Source organism: Chrysemys picta, chromosome 3, assembly GCF_011386835.1.
Source record: "Chrysemys picta bellii isolate R12L10 chromosome 3, ASM1138683v2, whole genome shotgun sequence".
Lineage (NCBI taxonomy): Eukaryota > Metazoa > Chordata > Testudines > Emydidae > Chrysemys > Chrysemys picta.
This window is the reverse complement of record NC_088793.1, coordinates 52,420,400-52,446,747: the sequence shown is the minus strand read 5'-3', so window position 1 is coordinate 52,446,747 and position 26,348 is coordinate 52,420,400. Positions and strand designations below refer to the sequence as shown.

Sequence of the window (26,348 nt, the reverse complement as noted above, 5' to 3'; positions counted from 1 at the left end):
GCAAGTCAACAGCTACTATGCTGGAGATGCTGAACCAGCTAACAGTTTTATAATAACCAGGATATTTAACACAGCTGCTGTTTATTTGTATCAGACCAGGACCTCTGTGAAACTGTTGAACTTTGCTTTTGAACTGGCTGAACAGTTCACAAACAGAATTCAAATTCTCCTTCATTAACCTAATCCAGTCCCCATGCGCCACATTAACTCCCAGGACACAGCTGAGGATGTTTGGAAACGTTATTGAGAGTGTGTCAAAAGTTAGTCCTCTCCTAAACCATTTAAAAAGACTTTGCATGCCAAAACAGAGAATGGAAGTAGGAAATGTAGCAAATGTTCTCCATTGGTTAGCAATGGCATATAAAATTCAGTTATGACATATGACACTTTCATTCTGGTTAATTTAAAACACATAATTACATAATCCTAGAGAGCCAAGCAACCCTCACTATGTACACATTGCTTATTTTGTACAGTTATAGAGACCCCCAAAATCATGAGACTCAGAGTGAAAACTTTATCTGGGTCCAATTTTTTGTGGATTAGAACTCAAACTAATTAATCAATTTTCTTGAAGCTCCTCAGAAAATTTGGAGCAGTTACAGTGTTTTTTATATAAAACTGAGAATGAACTCCCCATACTTTAGTCACAGACAGAATTCAACTTTAACTTTGGTGTCACAACAGTTCCACCATAATGTATTTGCCTTTCAACAAAAGTCATTTTTACCATCCTCATAGCTGACCTTTTCAAACCTGCCTATGCGTACTGTTTGTCTGAGCAATAATTACTCACAACTTTGTCTCTCAACAGTTAAAATGTAAGCTGCTTATTCAGTAGTCTTACTGCCTTTTGAGGATAGTTGCAGCGCATATTTTTTTCAATTCATAATTACATCTGATTACTCATATTGGTCTAGATCTGTAGCTGGTGCATATTGGCATAGCTCCATTAATTTTGATACAGATATACTAACTGAGGATCTGGCCCATCATCCTAATTAGTGTTGGACCAGTGAGTTTGGGAGAAGTTCAAGAACGTCCATATATTATCAAACCATTGCCTGTCTACAAATAGTTTGGATATTTAACTATCCTTTCTAACCTACCTCCACAATGGTACTTGAAGCCACTTTGAATGGAGTCACTACAAGAAGTTCCTTCTCGGGAGCACTACTTATTGCGAGCAATATTTGGCACTTGCTGTGCTGCACATTTTGTGACTACTTAGAACTTTATGGTGAAAGCATGGCTAGAACCTAGATTTTCTTTCTCTGAAAACACAGGCCCCTACAAGCACATTAGGATAACCTCTGTTCTGTTAGCAGTATAGGGCCCATGAGACACAGATGAGCAGCTGTAATTCCATCCAGAAGTGAAGAGCGGTATGCATACACACTACCAGCTAGTTCTTTACAATATGCCAACACTAGAATTAATTCAATGAAGTAGTATCAGATCACCCCAGACACACCACACGATCCATCATCTACAGCCAAGCGCTGAGGTACAACCGCATTTGCTCCAACCCCTCAGACAGAGACCAACACCTACATCTTCACCAAGCATTCTCAAAACTACGATACCCGCACGAGGAAATAAGGAAAGAAATCAACAGAGCCAAACATGTACCCAGAAGCCTCCTGCTACAAGACAAGCCCAAGAAAGAAACCAACAGAACTCCACTGGCCATCACCTACAGTCCTCAGCTTAAACCTCTCCAATGCATCATCAGTGATCTACAACCCATCCTGGACAATGATCCCTCGCTTTCACAGACCTTGGGAGACAGGCCAGTCCTCGCCGACAGACAACCCGCCAACCTTAAGCATATTCTCACCAGCAACCACACATCGCACCATAACAACTCTTACTCAGGGAACCAATCCACGCAACAAACCTCGATGCCAACTCTGCCCACATATCTACACCAGTGACACCATCTCAGGACCTAACCAGATCAGCTACAAAATCACCAGTTCATTCACCTGCATGTCCACCAATGTTATATACGCCATCATGTGCCAGCAATGCCCCTCTGCTACGTACATCGGCCAAACTGAACAGTCCCTACGTAAAAGGATAAATGGACATAAGTCAGATATTAGGAATGGCAATATACAAAAACCTGTAGGAGAACACTTAAACCTCCCTGGCCACACAGTAGCAGATGTAAAGGTAGCTGTCTTACAGCAAAAAAACTTCAGGACCAGACTTCAAAGAGAAACTGCTGAGCTTCAGTTCATTTGCAAATTTGACACCATCAGATCAGGATTAAACAAAAACTGTGAATGGCTAGCCAACTACAAAAGCAGTTTCTCCTCCCTTGGTGTTCAGACCTCTTCTGCTAGAAGAGGGCCTCACCCTCCCTGATTGAACTAACCTCGTTATCTCCAGAATGATTCTTGCCTGCATATTTATACCTGCCTCTGGAAATTTCCATTACATGCATCTGACGAAGTGGGTATTCACCCACGAAAGATTATGCTCCAATACATCTATTAGTCTTTAAGATGCCACAGGACTCTTTGTTGCTTTTTATCAGATCACTGTCACTCATTACCCATCCACCTGTTTTACATGGTTAAACTTCAAATTGGTACATAACAAAATACTGAAAGGCAGAAATGGAAAAAAAAAATCTTCAGAAAACAAAAAAGTTTAGCTATAACCAGCAGGTTTACATCACAGCAGACACATTCTTGCTACAAATTAAAAGCCTAAAGTATGCTAGAAATTTTTTTCCTACTCCTAACATATCTATCTACTTTGTGTCTCTACAGAACTACTCTGCATACCTGTGTCACTGAAAGCAAACCATTGTATTAAAAAAGATAATATCCCAAGCATTTATTCAAGACCTTTTCATTTTAATCACACAGCTACCAGGCCTGTTTCTTCATTTTCAATCCCCTTGCAGTTGATATGATGTTATTATGTATAGAGCCAGTCTAATTTTCTTGATATTGCACCATTATATATTGTACCATACTTAAAGAAATTAATCAGCATTTTTATCTCATTGGGAAGAAAAATTACTTCTTTCTCTTAAAAAACCCTGGAAACTTGGGTCAGCTGCTTGCTACTTTTAGTCATCCAATCACTTGTCTCCCCCTAAAATAAGATTATTCTTCGGTACACCTGCTTTTCTAGGGCAGCCATTTATACTTTGCTACAAGTAAATGAGTCAGACCATTTTACCCGATTTAACTGATCTCCCTAATGTCTGATTTAATGGAGTGTAATCACATCAGATATTTTGAGTCTATTCTGTTTGGGAAAATGGAAACCAAACAATCTTTTGTACCAATTATAAAGGTGAGAACATAAAGCAGCATTTTTTCCCTGTTACATTCTCAGTCAGTTCAGCTTAGTGTGTCTTTCAACTATGCTAATTCTCTACAACGCTCACGGATGCACTTCTCGCCTATTTGAAAAATGTCAACATTCACTTTTATAGCATTTGATTTCACACTTTTTAGGTCACTAAACCTTTCATAATATACAGCCATCATTCGGGAATGTGTGAAATGCAGAACTGAGGCAGCAATCAAAGTAGAAGATCAATCTACCAGACTGACAAACCCATATTATCAATAAAGATTAAGAACTTAAAAAAAAACACAATAGTTGCTTACTTCTGATTTCGTGTAGTATCATTAAAAATGCTAGTACGTAGCATTCCCATAGCATCTTTTGTGTTCAAATGGCTATATGTTGTGTTAGACACTTTACAAACAGAGCAGTAGACAGTACCTGCCCCCAAAGAATTTGCAATCTAAATAGACAAGACAGACACAGGGTAAAAGAAAGGGATATCACACACACATATTTTGTTTTTGTAATGGAGTGGCAGAGCTGACTATCTCATTCATATGAGTGTGTCTACTGTGGCAGTATGGACTCCAGCTGCCCACCTCCCATAGAAGAGCAGTAGAACCTGAGCTGCTATTCCCTGCTAGCCCTTCCCTTAACGGTGATAGTTATCGAAAGGAGAAGTATGGTGCCAGTGTTTGCAGTGTGATTAGCTTTATCATCAATTGCATTAAAAAGTAATCCAGAGGGATGGAAATTGCAATTTTGAAATCACAAACGTGAATACGTATTGCCAGGGAGCTGAAGGATTGAAATTCTGGGAAGTAATTTTCTTTGGCAAAATTCTTTCAGATTTTGCTGTTTCAAGTTGTGTTTTGTAGGGTCTGTAAAGCCAATCAGCACTTCTGTATTGCTGTGGAAAATTGACCACACGGTTGATTTTGGATCAGACAGCCTAAGGCTCCTTTATTGATCAGTCATACATGTATGCATGGGGGAGTCAGCCAAGGCAGCCGAACCCCCCCGATGGATAAAATACGGGAGCTTATATAGGATAAAACCACAATTAGTAATACATACTTTCTTATCAACATTATTGAATGTGCTTAGCTTGACTTTTTGACTTCTGCTGTGTCAATAGGATGGATTTAGGCATGTGCTTAAGTGTGTTCCTGAATTAGGCCCTAAATTAGTTTTTGTTTCAAGATAAGAACATAAGAATGGCCATACTGGATCAGACCAGTAGTCCATGTAGCCTGTCTTCTGTCAGTGACCAGCGCCAGATGCTTCAGAGGGAATGATCAGAACAGGACACTTTGTTGATTGATCTACCTCCTGTCATCTAGTCCCCCCTTCGAGCAATAAAATATTTAGGGACATCAACTGTATGGGGTTGCATCCCTAACCATCTTGACTAATAGCCACTGATGGACCTATCCTCAATGAACTTATTTAATTTTCTTTTGATTTTGGTCTTCACATTATCACCTAGCAATGAGTTCCACGGATTAACTGTGCATTGTGTGCAGAAGTACTTCCTATGTTTGTTTTAAACCTGCTTCCTATTTTTTTCCTTGGGTGATCCCTGGTTCATGTGTTATGTGAAAAGGTAAATAACACTTCCCTATTCATTTTTTCCAAACTATTCATGATTTTATAGACCTCTATCATATCTCCCTTCAGTTGTCTCTTCTACTAGCTGAACAGTCCCAGTCTTTTTATTCTCTCCTCAAATGGAAGCTGTTACATGCCCTTAATCATTTTTGTTGCTCTTCTCTGTATTTTTTCCAAGTCTAATATTTTTTTTGAGATGGAGTGACCAGAACTGCATGCAGTATTCAAGGTATGGGTGTACAATGGATTTATGTACTGGCACTGTGATATATTCTGTCTTATTATCTATCCATTTGCTAATGCTGCCTAGTGGTCTGTTAGTTTTTTTGACTGCTGCTGTACACTGAGCAGCTGTTTTCAGAGAACTATCTACAATGACTCCATGATCTCTTTCTTGAGTGGTAACACCTAATTTAGACCCTGTCATTTTGCATGTATAGATTGAATTTTCCAATGCGCATTACTTTGCATTTATCAACATTGAATTTCATCTGCTATTTTCTTGCCCGGTCACCCAGTTTTGTGAGATCCCTTTGTAATTCTTCACTATCTGCTTTGGACCTAACTATCTTGAGTAATTTAATATCATCTGCAAACATTGCTACCTCACTGTTTACCCCTTCTCCCTTGAACAGCACAGGTCCCTGTACAGACCCTTGGGGGACTGCACTATTTACCTCTCTCCACTGTGAAAACTGACCATTTATTCTTATCATTTGTTTCCTACCTTTTAATCAGTTACTGATCCATGAGAGGACTTTCCCTCTTATTCCATGACTGCCTACTCTGCTTAAGAGCCTTTGGTGAGGGACCTTGTCAAAAGCTTTAAAAAAGTAAGCATTTCTCTTGCAAGGTGCTCTGGTTCTTTCTTGTAAATTGGAAGAGAGACTTGGATCACTCCCCCCACCCCTTGTAATTCAAGCCTTTCCACACTAGCATGTCTAAACTGAGTTAAAGAACCTAGCTAATGTGGTTTAAAAGTGGGTTGCACAGTTGGCAGATTGCAGCTTTTAATCTATCCTAGGAACAAATAACAGAACTATGGACATGTGCCTGATCCAAACAGAGATTAGAGTAGAGACCATGTTCATGGTGTACTAGTGTGAATGGATTAAACCAGTTTTGAAAGTGTTTTCAGGAGTACAGTTTTCAAAAACAGTTTAGCTTATAGCTGTCATGGCGATGGCTTAAGAGAGCCAGTCAGCTGTGCGTATCTGGAGAGAAGCAATTTAGAAACTGCTTCAGTGAAAGGAAATGAAATTTAAACTAAATCATCGGAGCTCTCAAAATAATAAATCCTGAAAGGAAAAAAAGGCTCAAACCAGTAAATCCAACCAAAGCATTCAGATCTAGAACTGATATAGTTGTTGAGGAAAAGATGGTTGAAAGCATTAAAGCAGCAGGAAGCCTGACTTGATTTTTTTGGAATTGTATAGTACAAGGTAAGATTGGCAGGTACATTATATACTGGAAAAACCCCTGCTGTGAACTCGGGAGACATGTCTTTTTTATAAACTATCCGTTGACATCTCTAAAGACATTGATAAGATAAGGTTGCTTCCAGCTACAATGAATTTCAATGACGGCTAGCTATTGAGTGAGGTTTTCAAAGGAAGAACCCAATCCATCTTTACATCAAGTCAGCCCTTTCCAGGAAGAGATTTAACCTTTCCAAGTGTAAAAAAAGTAATTACAAATTAAAAGTTTAAATAGCTAAAGACTGAAGCTACTTTAAATCCTTTATATTTAGAAGAAGGAGGAGAACAACTTTTGGCAGTCTGTGAGTGATGTAAATCTACAATTTAGTCACATTTTTGCAGGAAATTTCTTCCCACAAACTTCCACATTCTTCCTGCCTCAGCTAACACAGTTTGACATGCACAATGGGCTGCAATGTGGGGATGGTACTAGAAGCACTTGGGTTCTGCAATTTTGAACCCACTAGCACATTGCAGGCTCTAAATTTTTCATGTACCTTAATTTTATCATAGCTAAGGTGTGTTTAATGCTCCACCTTTTAATCATGCTCACATACTAGCCAGTTTACTAATGTACCTTTTCACATACATGAAGAGGAAAGCCAGGACTGATTATCAGGTATCAGGACTGCCTGATTTGCAAATAATACAATTTTATACAGTGCCTTTCATCAAGGTTCAAAAAGCAATTTGAAAGTTTGGTCGGTAGTAATATCCACATAGATGGAGAAACCAAGACACTGAGAGGTTTACAATGGACAATGGGAAACCAGAAAGAGATTCAAAAGTGATGTGGGATAGGAGGGATGTTGCCTGAACAGTAGTAAGGGATGAAGAAACAAATCACTTCACCCACCAAGGATAAGTCGCTAGGTAGTGTGGAAATAGTATCTGTGTAACACTGAACAACAGCACCACAACAATTGTGACAGGAAGGAAAGAGGCATAACTGTTACCTGTCAGCTCTGTGTTCTTGGGGAACCAAGGTCCAGTACCCAGCCTGTCTGACTCACGAAAGACCTTCCACCCACCCCCAGCTTCTGCTTGAACCAAAGCCGATCAGAAGAAAGACTTACAAAAAGCAATGAAAAGGCAGTGGGAGGCACACCTAAACCCCTCCAGACAAAGGTAACAGGATTAAGGAAACTCCCCTAGCCTTATTTGCATCGAAGATGGGACAGGGAGGCATCTCCATTAGCATACAGAATGGAGAACAGAGATTCCAAGGCAAGAACTGCACTGAACTATGGAACCAGAAAAGGAGAGCACTGCATGATGGGGGATCTCTGCTCCAGATGTTAATGAACCCACGCCTGCATACACCCAGCTCAGTAGTTATCAGACCTATTCTAGTGATAAATCCTTTATTGATATCCAAAATACAGAAGCTGCCTAATTGCATTGTGAGCTCCCTAATGGGAGACAGGCTAAACGGCATACATTAAGATGTTTATACACCAATGCAAGAAGCCTAGGTAACAAAATGGAGGAATTGGAGCTCCTGGTCCGAGAAATGAAACCAGATATCGTAGGAATAACCGAAACATGGTGGAACGGTAGTCATGACTAGAGTACAGGTATGGAAGGGTATGTGCTGTTTAGGAACGACCGGAACAAAGGTAAAGGTGAGGGAGTAGCATTGTATGTCAATAATGAGGTAAACTGTAAAGAAATAATAACTGATGGAATGGGTAAGACGGAGTCTGTCTGGGCAATACTCACACTGGGTAAAAGAACTACTAGAGCCTCCCCTGGGATAGTGCTTGGGGTGTGCTATAGACCTCCGGGATCTAGCCTGGATACGGACAGAGAACTATTTAATGTTTTTAGGGAAGTAAATACTAATAGGAACTGTGTAATCATGGGAGACTTTAACTTCACGGATATAGATTGGGGAACAAATGCTAGTAACAATAATAGGGCTCAGATGTTCCTAGACGTGCTGATGAATTCCTTCATCAAGTAGTAGCTGAACCGACGAGGGGGGAGGCCATTTTAGATTTGGTTTTGGTGAGTAGTGAGGACCTCGTTGAGGAAATGGTTGTAGGGGACAACCTTGGCTCGAGTGATCATGAGCTAATTCGATTTAAACTAAATGGAAGGATTAACAGAATTAAATCGGAGACTAGGGTTTACAATTTCAAAAAGGCTAATTTTAATAAATTAAGGGGACTGGTTAGGGAAGTGGATTGGGCTAACATATTTATGGATCTAAAGGCGGATGGCGCCTGGGATTGTTTTAAGTTAAAGTTTTAGGAGCTGTCGGAGGCCTGTATCCCGAGAAAGGGAAAACGGTTGGTAGGCAAGAGATTTAGACCGAGCTGGATGAGTGAGCGTCTCAAAGGGGTGATTAAGAAAAAAAAAAGCAGAAAGCGTACAAAGAGTGGAAGAGGGGAGGGATCAGTAAGGAAACCTACCTTATTGAGGTCAGAGCATGTAGAGATGGAGTGAGAAAGGCCAAAAGCCGTGTAGAGTTGGACCTTGCAAGGGGAATTAAAACCAATAGTAAGAGGTTTTATAGCAATATAAATAGGAAGAAAACAAAGAAAGAAGAAGTGGGACCGCTGAAGACTGTAGATGGAGTGGAGATTAAGGATAATCTAGGCATGGCACAATATCTAAATGAATATTTTGCATCGGTCTTTAATGAGGCCAATGAAGGGTTTAGGAATAGTGGCAGCATGACAGAGGGGAATAATGGAGGGGGGATTAAGATTACTGTATCCGAGGTAGAAGCCAAACTTGAACAGCTTAACGGGACTAAATTGGGCGGACCGGATGATCTTCATCCGAGAATATTGAAGGAACTGGCGCGAAAAATTGCAAGCCCATTAGCAATAATTTTTAATGAATCTATAAACTCGGGGGTGGTACCGTTGGACTGGAGAATAGCTAATGTGGTTCCTATTTTCAGGAAAGGGAAAAAAAGTGACCCGGGTAGCTACAGGCCTGTTAGTTTAACATCTGTAGTATGCAAGGTCTTGGAAAAAATTTTGAAGGAGAAAGTAGTTAAGGACCTTGAGGTCAATGGCAATTGCGACAAATTACAACATGGGTTTACGAAAGGCAGATCGTGCCAAACCAACCTGATCTCCTTCTTTGAGAAAGTAACAGACTTTTTAGATAAGGGAAATGCGGTGGACCTAATATACCTCGATTTCAGTAAAGCGTTTGATACAGTACCACACGAGGAATTATTGGTTAAATTGGAAAAGATGGGGATCAATATGAAAATCCAGAGGTGGATAAAGAGCTGGTTAAAGGGGAGACTGCAGCGGGTCATACTGAAAGGTGAACTGTCAGGTTGGAGGGAGGTCACCAGTGGAGTTCCTCAAGGTTCGGTTTTGGGTCCGATTTTATTTAATGTATTTATTAATGACCTCAGAACCAAATGTCGGAGTGGGCTGATAAAGTTTGCGGATGACACAAAGTTGGGAGGTATTGCCAATTCGGAGAAGGATCGGGATATCCTGCAGGGAGACTTGGATGACCTTGTAAATTGGAGTAATAGAAATAGGATGAAATTTAATAGTGAAAAGTGTAAGGTGATGCATTTAGGGATGACTAACAAGAATTTTAGTTATAAGCTGGGGACGCATCGGTTGGAAGTAACAGAGGAGGAGAAGGACCTCGGAGTCCTGGTTGACCGCAGGATGACTATGAGTCGGCAATGTGACGTGGCCATGAAAAAAGCTAATGCGGTCTTGGGATGCATTAGGCCAGGTATATCTAGTAGGGATAAGGAGGTGCTGCTTCCGTTATACAAGGCACTGGTGAGACCTCATTTGAAGTACTGTGTGCAGTTCTGGTCTCCCATGTTTAAAAAGGATGAACTCAAACTGGAACGGGTACAGAGAAGGGCCACTAGGATGATCAGAGGAATGGAAAACCTGTCGTATGAAAGGAGACTCGAGGAGCTCGGTTTGTTTACCCTAACCAAAAGAAGGCTGAGGGGGGATATGATTGCTCTCTTTAAATATATCAGAGGGATAAATACCAAGGAGGGAGAGGAATTATTTCAGCTCAGTACTAATGTGGCCACGAGAACGAATTGATATAAACTGGCCATGGGGAAATTTAGGCTTGAAATTAGACGAAGGTTTCTGACCATCAGAGGGGTGAAATTTTGGAACAGCCTTCCGAGGGAAACAGTGGGGGCGAAAGACCTCTCTGGCTTTAAGATTAAACTAGATAAGTTTATGGAGGGAATGGTTTGATGGGATAATGTGATTTTAATCAATTAGTCAACAACGTGCCATCGCTGGTAAATAGTATCAATGGTCAATGAGGGTCTGGCTGGAGAATCTTGCCTGCATGCTCGGGGTTCTACTGTTCGCCATATTTGGGGTCGGGAAGGAATTTTCCTCCAGGGTAGATTGGCAGAGGCCCTGGAGGTTTTTCGTCTTCCTCCGCAGCATGGGGCAGGGGTCGCTAGCTGGAGGATTCTCTGCGACTTGAAGTCTTTAAATCACAGGATTTCAACAGCTGAGTTAAGGGAAAGGGAGTGGGTCAGCTTTTGTGGCCTGCATCATGCGGGAGGTCAGACTAGATGATCATAATGGTCCCTTCTGACCTTAAAGTCTATGAGTCTATGGAAGGAACACCGCCCACAGCTAGGAATGATCCACTCCTATTGTCTAGCCTGAATAAAACAACTTTGGTACACTCCCTTGAGCCATCAGTTTACCCATAACCAAATCTAGTGTTCTCCCTTGAACCACTGTTGTTTCCCTACAAAAACTCCTACCCATGTTCAAGTAAGTGTTCTGATGCCTGTATCCAACATCTACATGAGTTCCATTGGGACTTCATCTTCTCCTGACTGATCGTGCTGGGGGCTCTGCCTGTCTCCAGCACTCCGGACCCTCAGCTACCACCACCATCTGGGAACCCCGATTGATTCAAGTTTCATGGAGTGGTGAGAACCCAGGTTTCTCTCTCTCTCTCTCTCAGTATAGCCTTCTGACCATGACTTGTGTGATCAGTTAGTTTTCTAAACCTGACTTTTATAATCAAATTTAAGTTAGATTTAATATTATAACTGTTTTGTTTGTTTGGGTCCCCTTGTATGGTTATTACCTGGCAATAAATAACTTTCATGGTTAAGCTCGTTGCTTCTCCTTATCTCTCCCTCCCCCTTGTGGGTGTTTTTTGGCTTCCCCATTCTCTCTGCAGCAATGCTCTTGGTACCTAAGCTAAAGATCCCTGCAGCACCCAAAAATCCTGTGGAGTTTGCTCATCAAGTGGGTTACTACCAGAACAACTGTAACATGACAGTGGGGATAGGGATGTGCTGAATCTGTGACATATGAGGGTGGCTGATTGAAAGTGCTGCTCAACCCAGCCTGCTTTATTCCGGTGCGGTGCCCCTGGCATATGAGGGTGACAGCTTGGAGGTGCTGATCTACCCAGCCTGCTGAATCCAACGGCCTATGAGGCTGACAGTTTGGAAATGCTGCTCGACCCAGCCTACTGACTCCAGGGACATATAAGGGGTCAGCTTGGGAGTGCTGATTAACCCGGTCCTCTCAGACGTGCTCTATTTAGTGTGTGTGTGTGTGTGTGTTTGATTCTGGGGCTGGAAGAACCCAGCCCTGGGGAACCTAGGTCCTGTAGGATAGCTCCATTGTGAGGGAACTTGCAGAAAGGAGAAGTAGAGCTCCGTATTAGAACACAAGTGACACAAGCGGTACGTTGATAGAATTACAGAATATCACCCCCCCAGAAGAGTAATCCTAATAAATGAGTGTACCCCAAAGTAATGGGCAAATCTGGTAACATAACTTATTCAATGGAATCTGCAGTGGATAACAACTGTACCTGTGTTATGAATTGGTCATAATCCATCCTTCCTACTTTAAGAAAAAGGGCAATGGGATATTTAATGACTACAAGTGGTCACACCCTGAGCTTTACCTCATCTTAAAGGTGTCACCTCAATACCACACTGCTCCTCTAGCATTGCACTGGGAAATTGGTTTGCTACTTATTCAGGGGGAAGAGTTCCATCAATACCACTTCCTGCACCATCTATGTATTCTGGATTTTTTTCCTATCCAAATACTGATAGATTCCAGTGTTAGAGGCATTCCAGAGGAAAGTGAGGAAATGGTCAGCAAAAATTTACCAGTTAATACTCTGTGAGGCTGGGAAGTATAAGCACATGAAGGGCAGTCCCTCTCACCAAGCCCTGTTTCCTCAGATACTACAATACTGGAGGCAGAATATTATGATGCCTCCCTCTTCCACCCCAGTCGACAAGGTTTTCATCCCCTCCCCCCCATGACTCCTCTTGACTCGTGGTGGTGGTGGAGTCTATTATTTGTATTTCTGTAGCTCTTAGAATCCTCAATCGGAGATCAGGGCCCTCTTTGTGTTAGGTGCTATACACAGTTTGAATTTCTATTGAGGCGTCATCAATTGGGCAAAGATATTTCAGCAAGACACTTTAAATTTGTCTTTAAGTTTACGTCCTCATAAAGATGCTGAGGCATTTTCTTGCCCTCTACATCGGACTTCTGGTTGTCCACTCCCTTCAGTTCCTGGGCATGAATATCCAATGATTTGTACTCTGTAGTCATTTGCACTTGTACAGTGTGGGTGGAAAATGTTACTATTCTGATTTGATAGTACTTTGAACCCATTTTGCACAGGTCTGAATTACAGCAGCTTGCAAAGCAGTACAGAACCCTACCTGGAAGAAAAGAGAGAGGCCCCATGTCTTTGGAGTATTTATATATTTCTTCCATTAAATTCATCTCTGTTGTCACTGGAACATGGAAGTCCTTGACCCTTTTTTACCAGACACAGGCACAGATTGCTGTAGGAAAGGACAAAAAGAAGTCATCTGTGACTTTGCATTTCAGTATTCTGACTGAGTAATGCTTATTAATTAGTTGTGACTTTTTGCCTCTGTGGTTAGCTATTATATGTTCCTGCTCTATACCTTCCATTCATTATATTTCTGGGGATTTTAAAAAAAATCATTTTCTTTGCTTCATTTTTGGGGATGGTGCTCTGGCAGGTTAATATGTACAAATTTGTGTTCTGTATTTGCTCCTCTTGATATATGTGCTGGATACTAGTAATTGTTTTTCTCAAAATTGTAATTTTCAAACTTTCACAGAATGCAACAAATAACTGTACACAGAAATGTACAGTGTTAATGTACGATTAGAACATGACCCGTATCACCAATGTAAAGCCTTTGTTTTTTTAAAGAGAAAAAGATTAAGCTAATTGTATATTGTCCAGCACCAGTGATGCTCCTTACTCTCCCACTCAAATATACCAGTATATCTGATAATTAATTAGAGAGAAGAAGATCTTCAAGCTCAATTGAAAGTTTCCAGGAAGATTTCACAGTAGGATTATTGCTTTTTTAATTAGCTGAACTCCATAATAACATATTAAAACTGTTGAAAGCAGGCTCCTCAGTGCTGCACAAACCAAAGCAATTCAGTATCTCATTTACATTCCTCTCCCAGTCTCTGCAGCAGCTCTATAAATAGAATAGACTATACACAGAAATTTATTACTGCAGCTGATAGCAATTTTCTTTTTTAAAGGTGTCTGGAGGCATTATTCAGGAGGATTCATTCTGGTAGACTTTCCAGCTGAGATTCTCCCTCTCCTGGAACTGTGGGTGGTCAGTTTTGAAATACACTAATGAACTGTTAGAAACAAAGACTGTCAGCAGAGTTATTTATTGTCTTCAGTTAATAATTGCTGGAGTTCTCTCAGCTCTAGATTATTTCCTCTAATCGGACTGTCTGCATTTTGTAAGCAGTGAACATATTTTGTAAAGTCACATTCCTTTGACTTTTTATCACTAAACTTTCTAAGGATTATGTTATTATCAGGAAAAACATAATGGCTGTGGTTTGACATGGCTCACGTCACGTCTTCTGCAATCAGACCCGTAGGCATGTATGACCTTATCAAGTGCAGAACAGATGTGTTTGCAAGTTCAGTATATTGAGAATCTGTAGCAACCATACAAACCAATCTGTCGTGTTGTCAACCTAATTTCTATCATAAATCAAGAACAAAAATCAGGAGCTTTTAATGACAGTGATCCTAATAATACACAATACCTGAGATGCATGGCATGCATTTCAGTCATTAATATAGCATCTTATTCACATGCAAATCTCTATCCATTTAGGCATTTATACCACACACCTCACCATGGTATGTATGTACGCTAAAAATAATGTATATGAATGGCCTAACTCAACTGCCTAATATTTGTTTCCTCACCCCATTCAAAAGAAAATAAGATTGGTTAGAACTTAATTTTTCTCTTATCCTTCTGAATTCATTTAATGTCTCCATAAATGACAGCATAGGAAGTATGCAGGAAGACATGTTACTTTTCAATATTCTGGTTCAATTTAAATGTATATCTTCTTTCAGGTCCTACTGTATTGTCAAGTGCGATTTCAAATACTTAAATATATATGCAGATGCTCTGTGTGCATTTACATTTCTCTCTCTCTCTCTTTCTCTCTCCTTTTAAGACATTAGGGAACAGCAGTTTTTTTCTTTAACAGTTATTTTAAGCTTTATTTCCAAAGGCAGGACCACAAATACTTAATGAGAAGCTCTGAAAAAAGTCACACACTGTGAAATTAAAGGAGAAATAAATTAAAAATATAGCATGGATTGTTGAAAGTAGAGCTTTTTAAGTCAAGTAACCTATAAAGCAGTTATCCATTTCCAGTGTAAGTTACATAAGCTGAAAAAATGCTTATATTTGAAGCATGAGCTAAGAGCAAAGAGGAAAAAGCGTTTCAATAATAAAGCTGAAATTACTTGGGTTTTTATGAAAGTGAAGAAAATGCTTTTTCTTTTAAGAATATTTTGATATTTATAGGTTTTTTTATTTAAATCTATCAGTGATACAGAAAACTGGTTCTGTGAGTGCCCTGGACTCTACTCTGGAAAACTTTGTCAGTTCACAACTTGTGATGAGAATCCATGTGGGAACGGTGCTACTTGTTTTCCAAAATCCAGCCAAGATGCGGTTTGCCTCTGTCCTTATGGAAAAACTGGAATCCTCTGCAATGATGGTAAGGATGATATAAAATTTAGCAAGTGTTTTGACATGAGTCAATGGACAGGAGCAGGAGGATAAATGGGAATTAGTAATGTTACTCAAGTAGGTTGATTTGATTCATATAAAGATGACAATATTTCTACTCTTTATCTTTGCCTTTTTAAATATCTGTTCCTGCGATTCACTGACCATATAGATGCTATTTGTACTTAGGAATTAGGCATTAAATAAGCATTATCTGTTGTCTACAAAGAAAAGCTGTTTAGCATATTGCAGTGGATCTCAAACATTATTGTAAGGGAATATACTGCCCCTTTAAGGCCAGAGAGGGAACTTTGGGAGGCCAGGCTACCCCTATTCCAGGAATTCTGGAGGAGCAGACAAGGGCATAGAAACTGGCAGCAGCAGGTGCTGGGGGAAAGGAAAACCCAGCCTACAGTTTCTTTAAAGGACCAGTACAAGGAGCCCAGTAGTACAGGGTGGGATAAGGCTCCTCTCTTTCTCAGCAAAACCAGCCATGATAAATTCTAGAAATGAGGGCGGCATATAACGTGCCTCTTCCCTCATAGGGAGAGACATTAGCAGTGAAAGGACTGCTTGCCTGCTGATCTCTCCCATCCCAGGGGAGAAATGACTGGTGGTGTGATCTGGTCTCCAAGTAGGGGAGGAAGGCGGAAAGACTGCACCCCAGCAGAGATGCCTGGGAGGAGAAGACGTTTGTTAAGAAGGCTTTGTTTTGCATTCTGTTTGTTTTTGAAAGGCATTGGTGCTAGCATGACGGGAATTGAGGGCAATTTAAAAGGGCCAGCTGGGAGAAGTCACCTTAAGGACCTTAGCCTGCTACAATCATATTTAAGGAATACACAAGCCTTCAATTGACCATTTAAATTGTAGGTTTTATGACTGCTATTATCAATCCAAGTGATTAAATAAATAATATTTCAGGGATAGAAGTGAACTGAGACTGGACTGAGTCACAGAGGGCCCAATACTGTAACTCTTAGCCGTGTCAAAACTCTATGATATCAATCAGAGTTGCAGGTTACAGTGACAGCAAGATAAGATGCATTATCTAATCCAGTAAAAATGATCATTAAACAGTAAATGCATCTCACAAGATAAATAAATACATAGTTTGATTACATCATGGGTGCAGAGTTCTAAACCTGAGGAAACTATAGAGCTATTGCAGGGAATTCAAATTATAATATTAAATATGTCAAGAAATAATTTGCATAAAATGTCACACACTGAGTGTCACAAAATTTAGCAGCTGTGATATTGTGTACTTGTGGGAATGCGGTGGTGGTAAGAGAAGACAGAAATCCTGAGGTCTGTTGTAGCAATTCACCCTGCTTTATTTTCTAGTCTCTTAAAAGTCACAAACCCAACAGCTGCCTGCTAAGGATTCTAGGTAGTATAGCCCAACACGTGTTCTCCCTGTACTAGGTAATGTTATAATTAGAACGACCAGCTTGGTCTATTTTACCTTCCACTAGATTAGTTCAACTTCTAAGAATTTAGTGGCAGTTTCACCCTTCTAATTAACAGCAGAATTGTAACCTACATCAACAATTTTGTGAATTACAAGTAGTCGCTGTCTTAAACAAAAGTGCAGCTGCCTCTAGGATAGAAAACAACAACCATTTAACAGTTCACATCAACACTACACCGTAGTTTGGAACAGAAAGTAAAGAATACTTTATTCAGTTTAAAAATAGAGAGAATCTTACATAAACAGAATACAATTACTCAAATATGTATTTGGCCAGATACCTAGGGATTACATGAAAGCAAGGCCATGGATTTTTAATGGTCTTAAATTGTCAAAGGCCTCAGCATAGAGTAATAGAGGTTAAGGTCAGAAGGGATCACCAGATCATTTAGTCTGACCGCCTATATTTCACAAGCCACCAACATTAGCCAGCGCCCTCTCACTGAAACTAGACCAAAGTGTTACAGCCCATAGAAGACTAAACTATTATGTATCATAAACAGAGAAGGGACTGAGCCCTCCCTTTGCCCGTTGGCATGCTCGGACCCTGTCCCTGGCAGCCGAGCCCGGGAAGGGAGCAGGCGGCTGCCGCCTCCCTGCCAGGCTCTCTCAGGCAGAAGCGGTTCCATCATGCTCCCTGCCTGGCTGCCAGGGAAAGGCAAGAGGGAAATGTAAAGTTCTAATTCTATTACAAGGTTCTGGTGAACTCACAAACCCTGAAAGTGAGACAAAAGTGATCTATTTAGTTATTGAAGCCCCAGAATGGAAGTATACATGTATTTTTCAAAATTGCATATTAGGCAAGAATATGACACTGGATCCAAAGGGTTAGTCACAACATCATTGTAAGGAGCAGGGTGGGGAGGAATACCAGGAAGCACTGAGTCAGAGCTAACAGAAAGGACAGAGCTCTCATGTAATCAAAAGCAAGAATAAATCCTGCACAGGTGAGCAAATGTATGTATTACAGTGTTTTAGACCAAGCCTCAGTGTTTGATATTTCTTCTTTGCAATATAAAGATATGCAAGTGAGGCTATATTATGGGATCCCTAATTATGTTGTTATATGTGTTACAACACAGGAATAAAGAAGCCATCCCTCCCAGTGGATTATCACCTATGCATATATTACTCACAATTATACATATTTTAAACTACATTTTCTGGTAATATTGGCCATTCTGAAGGCTCAAGTACATTTTTCATGTGAAATATATCCCCCCACCCCCATGTATTCAACCAACTTTAAAATGCTGAAATGGGAATACAAGCTCCAAGTTATAAAGCTTTATGGAATGAAAATCTGTCTGCAAGTGAGTTGCTCATATTTAGCTATGTTTGTTACACAATGTCACCTTCAGAGTAGTGCAGGTCTACAGTCTAAATGTAGCACCTTGTTGACAGTAGATGCCCAAGGGGAATTTCCTTAGGTAGAAAGCTGCATGATTGTAAGGGTTCAGGCCAGTGTTGAGAGAGTTGCTTGGATGATGATCAGATTTGCTGTTCCTTCTCTTTAGAGACATTTTTCCAGGTCACTTGCTGTCAGCCCAGTTCTAATGCCCTATCCACTCCATAAAATGTAAACAGAACACAATGCAAGCAGGTATATCTTAACAGGTATATCATTAAGGAAGTGGTTAGCATAAAGGCCCAGATGTTTTTCAGGTAGGGAGAGGGTCTCCAAAGGAAGATACAGAGAGGCAGTTTCCTCCTTTCCTATTTCTCCTTTTCATTACTTATAAAATCCTTTTATTAATGCCTCCATTTTGCTTCCAAGTGTGAGATGAGAATCTGGCCTAAGCAATGTATTGAGCTATGGTTAAAGACAGAGGGCCAGATTCTGAGCTCTCTTATACTAGTGTAAATAAGGAATATGCCATTAAAGTATAAATGAATTTGTCCATGGTAGTTTGGGAGTGATGAATATTCTGTAACAGGCATATGAAAGAGACAAATGATAACAACAATCAGTCTAATTCAGCCTCAAGTAGGTAAGTATAACTCCACTGAAATCTCATCTAAATCTTGTGGTGATGGAAAGAACATAAGCATGGATGGGTGGAATTATTTTAGAGGATTATTCCATTGATTGTGGTCCAAGCCTATTCTTTTAAAAATTCAAAAAGTACATTGTTAAATTTTGTTTCGTATTTGCCTTGCCATACATAACTGTTGGCTTACTATTACAATGCATAGATAGTCTCATAAATGAGTCTTAGGCTCTTAAATTGCTTAGGTGCTTTTGAAAGTTTTAACTGTAATCTTCATTTGCTGAACCCCGACCACTATATAAGTGGTATCATTACCAAGCAGATCTTTGGAAACAACACAGAGAAAAGAGAACACACAACTAATGCTATATTGAGGAAACTCAAATAAAAGTTAGGAATGACATCAATAGAATTACTTAGACCTCTCAACCTAGAAAATTGGCAGTGTGAGACACAACTCATTGTAATATGTGAAATTACCTAAAAGTGGAACACCTGTATGTTGTTGTGCATCATGCTATAAATGACAGGTTATAATGGTTTATAAGAATCAAATCTGTTTTGTAATCTGTAATAGATTAATGTGAAGGAGTGATACCAATTACAAAACAGATTTATATAAATTACATAGTGAAAAAAACTTAATTCTATATGCATCTTATAATATGTACTAAAAGCCAATAAATCTATTGTTTATGGTGTGATGTACGAAAAACACAGGTGCTGCACACTTTGGTCATTTGGGGCCCTGGTGCAGGGGTTGCAGGGGTCCTTGTCCTGGTTTGGAGAGATAATCATCCTATCAGTTAAACCAGGGTGCTTATTTTTCACTGTCCCAATTGCCCTCTCCCAATTAACATCAGATACCATCTTCCTTCCCTCCATTAGTTAGTTAGTTCTTGCCTATCTCTCTTTGCCTGCTGGATGGGGACAGAAGGTGGTGGCTGCTGGGTGCTGTAAGACTGTAAGGCTTTTCTGGAGCCCAGCTACTCCCAGCCTTCTTGCAGCTTTGGGCACCCTGCTTTTCTCTTGCCTTCCCCTCCAAAAAGCCTGCAACGGGAGACAGAGAGCTGTCCAGGAGCCAACAGTAGATAGAGGAAGGGTGAATAGGAAGAAGCTGTGCTGGCTGACATTATTCACAGGAGCTAGGCAGAGAAGATAGCAAAGCCCAGCAGCTCAAAATCAGCTCAGCTCCCTTCCCCCTTCTCCTTCGTCCCATTGTGTGAATAAGGTGTAGGTCCTGCTTCCTCCTCACCCCTTCTCTATATACAATCTGTGGTTGGTCCCTGCCCCTCTCCAGCTTTACAGACCCCTCTCTCTCTCTCCTCCTGGGACACAAGGAGCAGGAAACCTAAGAGTAGAAGCAGACGTATCTCCTGCCTCCACTTGCCAGCTAGCAGCTCCCCGTCTTGACTGAGTAAGCTTTATAGTGGGATAGGGAGCCTACAGTGTATACAGTGTGGAATGTACCACACAATGCAGTACGCTTGAGAGTGTCTGGAGTCACACTGGTATAAAGGCCCTGATTCAGTAGACTAGCCCTGTTCATGTGCTTAAAATTATGTATTAGATCTGGTCAATATTATTTCCCCTAAAAAATGATGTTTTATCAAAAGTGAAAATTGTCATGGGAAATGATGAGAAATTTTCAAATGAAACAAAATGAAAATTTTCATACTTTTCACATTTAAATTTTCGTTTCAGTTTTCAAAAATTTTCTAAACTTGAGGAAGTTTTGAAAAGTTACAGAGTAGAAAAAAAGTGGGGATAAAACCTATACATCCTCCATTCTATTGCATTTGGGGGGGATCTGAAATGTTTCAGATTTTACAAACTGAACTGAAATGAAACAGTTTACTTCATTTTGAATTAAAACAACAAAAATATTGTTTTGTTTCATTTCAAAAGTTTTCCACAAAAAATAAAAAAATCAAAGGAAAATTTGTCTGAGGAAAAATGTTTGAATAAAGTGAAACAAAGTGTGTTTGTGGGCAATGTCCAAAACATATGTGACAAGGTACTTGATTTAATTCTATGCTGTTGACACAGATGATGATGGATAGAATCATAGAATCATAGAAGATTAGGGTTGGAAGAGACCTCAGGAGGTCATCTAGTATAACCCCAACTAAATCATCGAAGCCAGGGCTTTGTCAAGCCCAGTAGTGGATTTACCATGGAGTCACTGGCACAGCCACACTCCAGGGGGGCCCCGACCAGGGCCACTCTTCTCCGCCCCCCCGCTCTCTCCTGCGGGGGGCAGAAGCTTGGTGCTCCTGGCACTGAGTCTCCTGCTGCAGTAGGGCAGCCAAGCTCCCCTCCCCTGCCTCTTCTCACAGCTTGCTCCCTTCCCACCCTCCCCCTCCCTGCCGCCGATCAGCTGTTTCGATCAGCTGTTTGCCAGCAGGAGGGTGGCGGAGGAGCACAGCCACAGCATGCTCACCTGGGGAGAGGAGGCAGAGAAGAAGCAGGGGTGAGGTCTTGGGGAGGGGGGTGGAAGGAGCAAACCTACTCTGACTGCAGAGCTGCACAGCCAGGCTGAAAAAAGAAGGTGCTGCTCAGCTCCCGGGACTTCACAGCTGGGCACCACCTTTTGGGTCCTAGTGCTGGTTGAGCTCCCTTCTGTGTGCTGGGAGCCATCCTTCATCCTGTACAACAGTGAGTGCCCGTGGTGGGGCAGGCAGGGCAGGGGGACAGAGGCAGTGGGGAAGGAATGGGCATGGGATGGGGAAAAGAAGAGGGTAGGGGAAGCGGGGGCAGGGAGAAAGAGGTAGTGGGGAAGGAAGGGGGTGGGATGGGGCAGAGATGGAGTGGTGGGGAAGGGGCATGGGATGGGGAAGAGAAGGGGATAGGGCAGGGATCGGCAACCTTTGGCCTGCGGCCCGCCAGGGTAAGCCCCCTAGTGGGCCGGGCCAGTTTGTTTACCTGCCGTGTCTGCAGGTTCGGCCGAACACGGCTCCAGGCCAATGGGGGGCTGCAGGCCAAGGGATGTGTTGGCCGCGGCTTCTCGCAGCCCTCCATTGGCCTGGAGCGGCAAACCACAGCCCGTGGGAGCCGCAATCGGCCGTACCTGTGGACGGGGCAAGTAAACATACCAGCCCGGCCCACCAGGGGGCTTATCCTGGTGGGCCGCATGCCAAAGGTTGCCAATCCCTGGGATAGGGGAAACGGGGGCCCAGCATGCAGATCCCTTTGGCAGCAGCTGGGGCTCCCGTGTTAAGCAGGCCCATCAAACCCTCACCCTGACAAGCCCCACCTCTCCTGCATCTGTACCACCTCGATGAGCCCCCCCACACACCCTCCCCACTGAGCCCCAACCACCTACACCTAGACCCCCACCCAAATGAACCCTGTAGATAAATCTCTGTATTAAGCATCTTCACATAACTTTCATATGACTTTGTATTATGCCTCTTCATATAACCCTGTATTAAGCTATTTTCATACAACTTTGTATCAAGTCCTTTGATATAGGAACTTTGTATCAGATCCCTATGTAGAAAAACTTATAGAAAACTTTTTGTTAAGCCTTGGTATAATGTTATAGTCCCTAAGGATAGTTAAAGTAGAAGAAAAATGTCTTTTTGCTAGGAGTAGAATAAGATTCCCCCTCCCCACACTCCCTTAATCAATTGGCATGTTGAATGAGGCATAATGAGCAAGGCGTGGAAGGCAAGCACCTCCAGACAGCTAGTTGGAGAGGGGATGGAAGCCAGACCCAAGGACAATCAAACTTGTCAAGTGGACTCACTAAAGAAGAGCAGACATATTGATGGCCTCGGGGGGGGAGGGGGTTAGAATCAAGCACCTTCTTTTGGAAACAACCTCTTTGAACAGTATTGGGACAAGACCCAGAAGGAAGCAGCATAAAGGACCAGTGGACACAGATTTTGAATTTGGTATGTATTTGCATGAGAGGGAAGCTGCTATAAATGTGAGGTGTCTTGCAGAGGACCCTGGGTCTTGTCAACATCGGAGCATTGATCCAGATCAGCAGAAACCCGGCTCCACCCCGTCCCCCATCTAACTCACCTGGCCAGTGAAGTTAAGGGGAGCAACTAGTTGGTAACAACAACAATACGGAGTGTATTTGTGTATGTGTATGTGAGTGCATGAGTGTAATGTAGATCATATGCATATGATGCAGTGTTGATTGATGCATGTATTACCAATGAATGTGCGTCTAGCAGTTTGGGGTTTGTAAACAGTGCCCTTGTGCTGGGCTGAGTGGGGCCACTCCTGCTGCTCTGTGTCTCATTGCCCCCAACCGGCCTCTCGCTCTGCGGACCGCCCCCCATCACATGCCCTATTTCCCCAGTGGGGGCCCACAAATATGTTTGGCGCCACAGAAAGTTAATCCGGCCCTGGGTCAAGCCAGGCCTTAGAAACCTCTAAGGATAGAGATTCCCCCATCTCCCTAGGTCACCCATTCCAGTGCTTCACCACCCTCCTAGTGAAATAGTTTTTCCTAATATCCAACCTAGACCTCCCCCACTGCAACTTGAGACCATTGCTCCTTGTTCTGTCATCTGTCACCACTGAGAACAGCCTAGCTGCATCCTCTTTGGAATCTCTAAAGGCTGCTATCAAATCCCCTCTCACTCTTCTTTTCTGCAGACTAAATAAGCCCAGTTCCCTCAGCCTCTCCTCATAAATCATGTGCCCCTGCCCCACTGGATTCTTTCCAATTTGTCCACATCCTTTCTGTAGTGGGGGGCCCAAACTGGACACAATACTCCAGATGTCGAAGAGAGGGGAAGAATCACTTCACTCAATCTGTTGGCAATGCTCCTACTAATGCAGCCCAATATGCCGTTAGCCTTCTTGACAACAAGGACGCACTATTGACTCATATCCAGCTTCTCGTCCACTGTAATCCCCGGGTCCTTTTCTGCAGAATGGCCGCTTATAGCCAGTCAGTCCCCAGCCTGTAGCAGCGCATGGGATTCTTCCTTCCTAAGTGCAGGACTCTGCACTTGTCCTGGGAGAACCTCATCAGATTTCTTTTGGCCCAATCCTCCAATTTGTCTAGGTCACTCTGGACCCTATCCTTGCCCTCCAGCATTTCTACCTCTCCCCCCAGCTTAGTGTCTTCTGCAAACTTGTTGAGGGTGCAATCCATCCCATCATCCATATCCTTAATGAAGATGTTGAACAAAACCGGCCCCAGTACCGAAACTTGGGGCACTCCGCTTTATACCGGCTTCCAACTAGACATCGAGCTATTGATCACTACCCACTGAGCCTGATGATCTAGCCAGCTTTCTATCCACCTTATAGTCCATTCATCCAATCCATCTGTGGGAGACCATATCAAAAGCTTTGCTAAAGTCAAGGTATATCATGTCCACCGCTTTCTCCATATCCACAGAGCCAGTTATCTCATCATAGAAGACAATCAGGTTGGTCAGGCATGACTTGCCCTTGGTGAATCCATGTTGACTGTTCCTGATCACCTTCCTCTCCAAGTGCTTCAAAATGGATTCCTTGAGGACTTGCTCCATTATTTTTCCAGGTACTGAGGTGAGGTTGACCGGTCTGTAGTTCCCCAGATTCTCCTTCTTTCCTTTTTTAAAGATGGGCACTATATTTGCCTTTTTCCAATCATCCAGTACCTCCCACGATCACCACGAGTTTTCAAAGACTATGACCAATGGCTCTGCAATCATATTAGCCAACTCCCTCAGCACCCTCAGATGCATTGCATCCGGCCCCATGGACTTGTGCATGTCCAGATTTTCTAAATAGTCCTTAACCTGTTATTTCACCACTGAGGGCTGCTCACCTCCTCCCCATATTGTGCTGTCCAATGCAGCAGTCTGGGAGCTGACCTTGTCTGTGAAGACTGAGGCAAAAAAAGCATTGAGTACTTCAGCTTTTTCCACATCATCTGTCACTAGGTTGCCTCTCCCATTAAGTAAGGGTCCCACACTTTCCTTGACCTTCTTCTTGTTACTAATATACCTGTAGAACCCCTTCTTGTTACCCTTCACATCCCTTGCTAGCTGCAACTCCAATTGTGCTTTGGTCTTTCTGAGTACACCCTCCACTTATAAAACAAACAAACAAACAATCAAAAAATCTGGCAGATGGTTCTCTAGCCAGGAAATGGAAAGCTACCATGGAGCCAGATATGGTCAGTTGTGCTCTGTGCTGTTCTGTCAGCTTTTTAACTAATTTATAAATACCATTTTTAAGGACTGAATTTTCAAAGAAAAGAGAGCTAAGTTCCTACTCATAATATTTTGTCCCATATAATAACTCCATTCTTCTACAGTGAGAAGGGAGAGAATAAAAGGGTAAAGGGAGAAAAGAGGAAGCTATTTCTCTTGTCACAATGTCAGTGCAATGTTCCAAATATATAAAAGTAAACCAAAGTATTCTCTGTTTAAATCAAAAGAAGACAAAAAATTGTTGGCAATCAGAGTTGAGAGGGGCATGGAAAATGCTTCCAAAATGGGTGACATAACTTTTACCAGCATAAGTGCTCATGTGCACAGTGGTCTGTCAGCAGAAGATGCTCTCCTGCCAACATAGCTACCACCACTTGTTGAGCTGGTTTTATTATGTCGATGGGAGAGCTTTCTCCCATTAGCATAATGTGGCTATGCGAGTGCTCTCACAGTGCAGTCTGTAAGTTTATAAGTGTAGACATGCCTTAATGAGAACCTCTGATTTTGAGGTGAGTGTGAATAAGGACCTGCTGTCTGTTCACAGCAATGTTGACTATGGAATAGAATTGTGTTAAAATGGGATTATGAAAGTATACAAGCTACAGTCCAAATGCAAACAAAGATGTGGAATGGATGTCACCTAGCAGGTCAGAATCTATCTGTCCAGAAATGTAAGCCTTTGAAAGTAAGTTAATTACCATCCCTAAAAGATCTTTTTGCCCTCCCTAGACAATTAGCCTAATACAAATTGTTTAGAAGCAAACACCTCTTGTGGATGTCTATCTGGTTGGGGTAAAAGTAGAGTAGATAACTACTGTGACAGACCCAGGCCAGTTGGGTACAGCAGAGTAGCGGAAGGCAGATATACTGGCCACTGGATTAACAGTTTTCTGTTCCCTGACTGACCAGAGCAGAGGCTGCTCCAGGCTAATGAGAACATCTGACTCCAATTAACCTGCAAAGAGTCAGGTGAGTCCATTAAGCTAATGTGACCACCTGACTCTAATTAAGGCCCCTCTCATACTATAAAAGGGCTCTGCCAGTCAAGCAGAGAAGAGCCAGGGAGCCAGAGGAGAGGAAGTGCGGTTGAAGGGCTGGTTAATGAAGACACCCTCAAGTCATTGTTAAGGGAGCCCTAAGGTAAGGGTGTAGAAGAGAGAAGCAGGAGAGCTGTGGGGAAGTTGCCCAGAGAAATGTAGCAACTCTGGCAGTGAAAGGTTG

The 26,348-nt window shown here is 42.0% G+C and overlaps 1 protein-coding gene across 1 annotated transcript in view; it reads left to right on the top strand.

Moving 5' to 3' along the window:
- The window catches only part of LOC101938928 (protein eyes shut homolog), a 616,724-nt gene that overhangs the window by 482,351 nt on the left and 108,025 nt on the right, over positions 1-26,348 (top strand). Inside the window, exon 12 of the mRNA XM_065587927.1 lies at positions 15,309-15,481. Within this exon, the coding sequence (XP_065443999.1) occupies positions 15,309-15,481 (173 nt within the window). The remainder of the gene's footprint in view (positions 1-15,308; positions 15,482-26,348) is intronic.